This window comes from Salvelinus sp. IW2-2015, unplaced genomic scaffold (genome assembly GCF_002910315.2).
Source record: "Salvelinus sp. IW2-2015 unplaced genomic scaffold, ASM291031v2 Un_scaffold3528, whole genome shotgun sequence".
NCBI lineage: Eukaryota > Metazoa > Chordata > Actinopteri > Salmoniformes > Salmonidae > Salvelinus > Salvelinus sp. IW2-2015.
In genome coordinates this window covers 20,763-26,695 of record NW_019944808.1, presented here as the reverse complement: position 1 = coordinate 26,695, position 5,933 = coordinate 20,763, and the positions used below count along the sequence as shown (strand labels likewise).

General features: G+C 46.7%; 1 protein-coding gene across 1 annotated transcript; it reads right to left on the bottom strand.

The window, feature by feature from the left end:
- Positions 1 to 2,857: 2,857 nt before the first annotated feature.
- On the bottom strand, positions 2,858 to 5,025 carry LOC112076037 (kinesin-associated protein 3-like). Its single transcript, XM_024142930.2, has 3 exons — positions 4,828 to 5,025; positions 3,433 to 3,545; positions 2,858 to 3,207 (listed from the first exon to the last, which is right to left on the bottom strand). The coding sequence occupies exons 1-3, from the start codon at positions 4,931 to 4,933 to the stop codon at positions 3,034 to 3,036; spliced, it is 393 nt and encodes a 130-aa protein (XP_023998698.1). The 5' UTR covers positions 4,934 to 5,025; the 3' UTR covers positions 2,858 to 3,033.
- Positions 5,026 to 5,933: the final 908 nt, after the last annotated feature.

Genomic DNA, 5,933 nt, shown 5'->3' with positions numbered 1-5,933 from the left:
CATAGTTGACTTGTCGAAGGTTTCTAAGTGAACTTTGGACTGGTCTCGTTAGATCAAGGAGGCTTTTGATAGATGATCAATGAGTATCTGTTTAATGTGAATGTCTGTGTTTGGTTGGGAAGAGGGGGTGCTTTGTAACTGTGTGAAGCTGTGTATGCCTGGGCCGTCAGTATGGTTAAGTGGGGGCGCTTCAGTAGCCTGTCTGGTGAGACGGCGCATTAACAAGGAATGCCCTCTATCTGGGGCACTGTACACCACTAGCCCATTGAGCCTTTTTAGGACTCTACGCAGGAACTCGGGAGTTGTGTCTGGACAGCATGGAGCTGGACAGGATAGCATCTCAGCATATGGCAGATGATGTTTTCTTGATGGTCAGGAATGGGCAAGATATGCAGGAGCTAAGAGCCAGTCTGAAAGGTGTACGAGGAGCTTTCATCAGCCTAGGTAACTGGGAAAGAGCAAAGCTCTTTATGTGGGCATGGGTATAGGCTCCTCCTCTGCTTCCGGTTTCGTGGGTTGTAGGCTTAAAGTGTTGGGAGGGTACCTGGCTCGGGGAGAGGTGGGTCAGCAAGAACTGGGAGGCTGTCACAGGCAGTGGTGTCAAGACTGACAGGTGGAGTGGCTCCTTTCCCAAGCATATCAGAGAGGTTGCTATAATCAACAACCTGGTGGCATCTTCCTTGTGGCAATTAAACTGGCTGGTCCTCTAACCCCCCCGCCGGTCTGCTTGCAGTACTGCACGCAGCGAGCTGGTGGACTTCTTTTTGTCGGGCCATCACTGGCTGAAAGCAGAGTGTTGTACATGACCGTTCCACGAAGGACGGACAGGGCTAGTGGACTGGAGAGCAGGATGGTCTGCTTTCCGGCTAAAGAGCGGTGCAGTAGTCACCTCAAGTCTCGTGGCTACCCATAGGATGATGTTGGACTGGGAGGAAAACCAGCAGCGCGCTGCTGAGGAGAGCTGGCGATATTAGGTTGGACGCAGCTGTTCCTCATGAAGCTGGAGAGGCTGAGTACAGCAGGTCTCTCAGAGTTTTAACTCTGCGGTGTCTGTAGGGCGATGGCAGCTGCCTAAGGCCGCACCACGAAGAAGGGTGTGGAGCCCTGGGCAGTGTGTGGGAGGAGCACTATTTTCCCACAACCACCACTCCCTTTGAGATCGGTTTCAGTCGGCCACCCTGCAAGATAAAGGAAAAGGCCCAACTGATGGCAGGGGTTTACAAAGAACTAGGTTGACAACTGAGACTGCTGGGAGAGGAGGGGTTGGAAAACCCGGAAGGTCTTGGCGCAACAAACACGAATAACGTCTCTTAGGCTGCTGATTGAGATCCTGAGAGGTCCAGGGATTCACTTTCTGAGCCGGTAACGGGGGGTGTTTTGAGAGGCAAAGGCGAAGGGGCCACGCAATGTCTTCCGCCAACTGTCAGGTGACGGGGCAACGACTGGAGACTGGCAAGGGATCTGAAGACTTGTTTAGATTTTAAACACTCCGAGCCTGGGGGAGTTTGAGGGCGTGGAGGTAAAGCCCTCTACAACCTCTGGTTAAGGTTTTTTTTTTAGGAATATAACATTTTAGAAAAAAAGCCCTAAACAGAGTGAAAGGCACATCAGTGGCAGGGGATGTGGGGCGGAGATTGGTGGTGTTTAGATGGAGGGCGTCTCTAAAAAACCCCCAGTACCAAAGATTCAGGGGACCTCCAGGTGGAGGGTTCTTCAACTGAGCGCGCTGGCCACTAATCTAGCTGGTTGGCCAGATTGTCGAGGTTGATCGCCCTGTCATTGTCATTGTTATATAATGGAATAAAGACTCAGGGGTGTCGTTGATGGGAAGGGGTTCCTTGTCAAATGAAAGAAACTGTATTCATGTTTTTCTTGTGTGCAACCAGGTAATGCCTTTAATGTCTCTGTGGAATGTCTGTGTACAGGTTGAGGGTTTGGTTTTATGAGTTTTATTGCTGTTGGGGATGTATCTAAAATGTGAGGATTAGTGAATACAATGTAATTCAGGTAACGGTATAAGGAGAAACGAATACAACTGTGCTTTTTTTGTTGTAATTTCGTTGTTGCTCGGGGCGCAAAATTTAGCTATTTTGGCTAACAGGAAAACAGAGTCAAAGGTGGGTAACAGACCCTTACTACTGTTTAATGGGATGGTCTCTGCGCTCCTTAGGGTTGAGTTTGAGTTCTATAAACTGATCAAAATGTGTGAGATGTTTGGGAGATATGTGATGTTTTGGGAGCTGTCTGATTGTGGGGAAGATGTTTGAAATATACGTTGTAGGAGAGGTTATGTTTTGTGTAGGTGATGTGTTTGTATTCATTGGTAGATGAAAGGTGAGTATGTACATGTATGCAGACGATATATTTTTGGTTTTTTATTTTAGGGGGGTGAGTTTTAAATGAAATGAGAATGTTTCAATAAAGAAAGACAAAAAGTCAATCTCTCTCTCTCTCTCCTCTCTCTCTCTCTCTCTCTCTCTCTCTCTCTCTCTCTCTCTCTCTCTCTCTCTCTTCTCTCTCTCTCTCTCCTTCTCTCTCTCTCTCTCTCTCTCTCTCTCTCTCTCTCTCTCTTCTCTCTCTCTCTCTCTCTTCTCTCTCGTCTTCTCTCTTTATCTCTCTCTCGTCTCTCGTCTCTCTCTCTCTCTCTCTCTCTCTCTCCTCTCTCTCTCTCTCTCTCTCTCTCTCTCAAGGTTTAATGCATCACTGAGTCAGTCCATAGTTAAGGATTTTCTTAATTTTAGGTCAGTCACAGTGGTTGGGTGTTCTGCCACTGTGTACTCTCTGTTCAGGGCCAGAGAGCGTTCCAATTTCACTGTTGATTCTTTCCAGTGTGTTAAATAGTTATCTATTTGGTTTCTCATAATTTGGTTGGGTCTAATTGTGTTGCTGTCCTGAGGCTCTGTGTGGTCTGTTTGTGAACAGAGCCCCAGAACCAGCTGGCTGAGGGGACTCTTCCCCAGGTTCACCTCTCTGTAGGTGAGGGCTTTATGGTGGAATGTGTGAGCATCGCTTCCTTAAGAGTGGTTGTAGAATTCACTCACCTGGTTTGAGTCTATCTTTAAAGTAAGGTACCAGGTTGTACTCCTTCAGCACCAGTTCCCAGTCCAGATCAGCGATAGTGAGGTTAGCCAGGGTCCCCAGACACTCGATCACATACTCTTCGTTTTCATCAGGGCTGATCTGGGCTGCCAGGTCTCCTACATAGTCCTGAAGGAGACCATTCGGTTAGTAAGTCACTTAGCAACACCTCATTCATACAGTCTCCTCTCTAAATATCTCCGGTACACTGCTGCCTCATGCTAACTGGATGCTTTAATATGGCTTCATGGCTGGGAGCTTCATAATGTGTTCTTCATCAGTCTGTTCAACCAATCCAGGTACAACATCCTGCTTGATCAAATCCTTCAAATGCAACATGAATTTAGTACTAACGATGAAGAGCTGTTTGGGTGGTCCGTCGTGTTGAGAAATGTTTCGTATCATCTTCATAAGTAAAGGATCCTTCAGCTTCAGAGCTCTCTTCATCAACATCTTCAGACCATTTCCTGAGGGAAGGGAATCAAGCATTATTTACTCAACAGCTTGTGAAATATTTATACAAATTCATTAATTTATGACACATTGGAGGGTGACAATGAAGTGTCTTGGAGATATTTCTATGGTTCTTAGAGCACCAGACCATCTGGTGTGTACCTTCACAGGTGAGCTGTATAACTGATAGTGGACCTCCCTACCTTCACAGGTGAGCTGTATAACTGATAGTGGACCTCCCTACCTTCACAGATGAGCTGTATTAAACTGATAGTGGGTCCTCCCCTACCTTCACAGATGAGCTGTATAGTGATAGTGGACCTCCCTTACTTCACAGAAATTGAGCTGCTATAACTGGATAGTGGGACCCCCTACCTTCACAGGTGGAGCTGATAACTGATAGTGGACCTCCCTACCTTCACAGATGAGCTGTATAACTGATAGTGGACCTCCCTACCTTCACATGGAGCTGTATTAACTGATAGTGGTCTCCCTACCTTCACAGATGAGCTGATAACTGATAGAGTGTCCTCCCTACCTTCCCAGATGAAGCCTGTATAACTGATAGTGAACCTCCCTACCTTCAACAGGTGACTGTATAAACCTGATAGGTGGTCCTCCCTACCTTCACAGGTGAGCTGCTATATAACTGGATAGTGGTCCTCCCTACCTTCACAGATGAGTTATAGCTGATATGGACCTCCCTACCTTCACAGATGAGCTGTATAACTGATAGTGGTCCTCCCTACCTCACAGATGAGCTGAATAACTGATAGAGTGGGTCCTCCCTACCTTCACAGATGATGGTATAACTATAGTGGTCCTCCCTACCTTCACAGAGTGAGCTGTATAACGTATAGTGGTCCTCTACCTTCACGATGAGCTGTATAACTGATAGTGGTCCTCCCTACCTTCACAGACAGCTGTATAACTGTAGTGGACCTCCCTTACCTCACGGTAGTGAAATGATAGTGGATCCTACTCAAAGTGAGAAACTGATAGTGACCTCCGACCTTCACAGTGAGCTGATATAACTGATAGTGACCTCCCTACCTTCACAAGTGAGCTGTATAACTGATAGTGGACCTCCCTACCTTCACAGATGAGCTGTATAACTGATAGTGGTCCTCCCTACCTTCACAGATGAGCTGTATAACTGATAGTGGTCTGTACCTTTACAGATAAGCTGTATAACTCCTAGTGGTCCTCCCTACCTTCACAGATGAGCTGTATAACTGCTAGTGGTCCTCCCTACCTTCACAGATGAGCTGTATARWTGATAGTGGTCCTCCCTACCTTCACAGATGAGCTGAGCGTTCTTCTTGTTAGCTGCCAGGTTGATACAGAAGGAGATGAGCTCAGCATCGATCCTCTCCTCACCGTGCTCAAACAACATCTTCATCAACTGGTGAGTCAACGCAGAGCACTAAGTTAGCATGTTAGCAATAGATACACTGAACAAAAGTATAAACACAGCATGTAAAGTGTTGGTCCCATGTCTCATGAGCTGAAATAAAAGACACCAGACATTTCTATCTAGTTTTGTGCACAAATGTGTTTACATCCCTGTTAGTGAGGATTTCTCCTTTGCTAAGATAATCCATACACCTGACTGGTGTGGCATATCAAGAAGCTGATTAAACAGCATGATCATTACACAGGTGCACCTTGTGCTGGGGACAATAAATGGCCAATTAAAAATGTGCAGTTTGTCTTTAGTTTTGAGGGAGCGTGCAATTGGCCTGCTGACTGCAGGAATGTCCACCAGAGCTGTTGCCAGATAATTTAATGTTCATTTCTCTACCATAAGCCACCTCCAATGTCATTTTAGAGAATTTGGCAGTACGTCCAACCGGCCGCAGACCACGTGTATGGCGTGAAGTGGGCGAGCGATTTGCTGATGTCAACGTTGTGAACAGAGTGCCCCATGGTGGCGGTGGGGTTATGGTATGGGCAGGCATAAACTAAGAACAACAAACACAATTTAATTTCAATGGCAATCAATGGCAATTTGAATGCCCAGAGATGCTGTGACGAGTTCCTGAGGCCCATTGTTGTGCCATTCATCCACCACCATCACCTCATGTTTCAGCATGATAATGCACGGCTCCATGTCACAAGGATCTGGACACAATTCCTGGAAGCTGAACATGTCTCAGTTCTTCCAGACATGTCACCCACTAGAGAGCATGTTTGGAATGCTCTGGATCGACGTGTACGACAGCGTGTTCCAGTTCCCGCCAATATCCAGTAACTTCACACAGCCATTGAAGAGGAGGGATAACATTCCACAAGCCGCAATCAACAGCCTGATCAACTCTATGTGAAGGAGATGTGTCGCGCTGCATGAGGCAAATGGTGGCAACACCAGATACTGACTGGTTTTCTGATCCACACCCGTA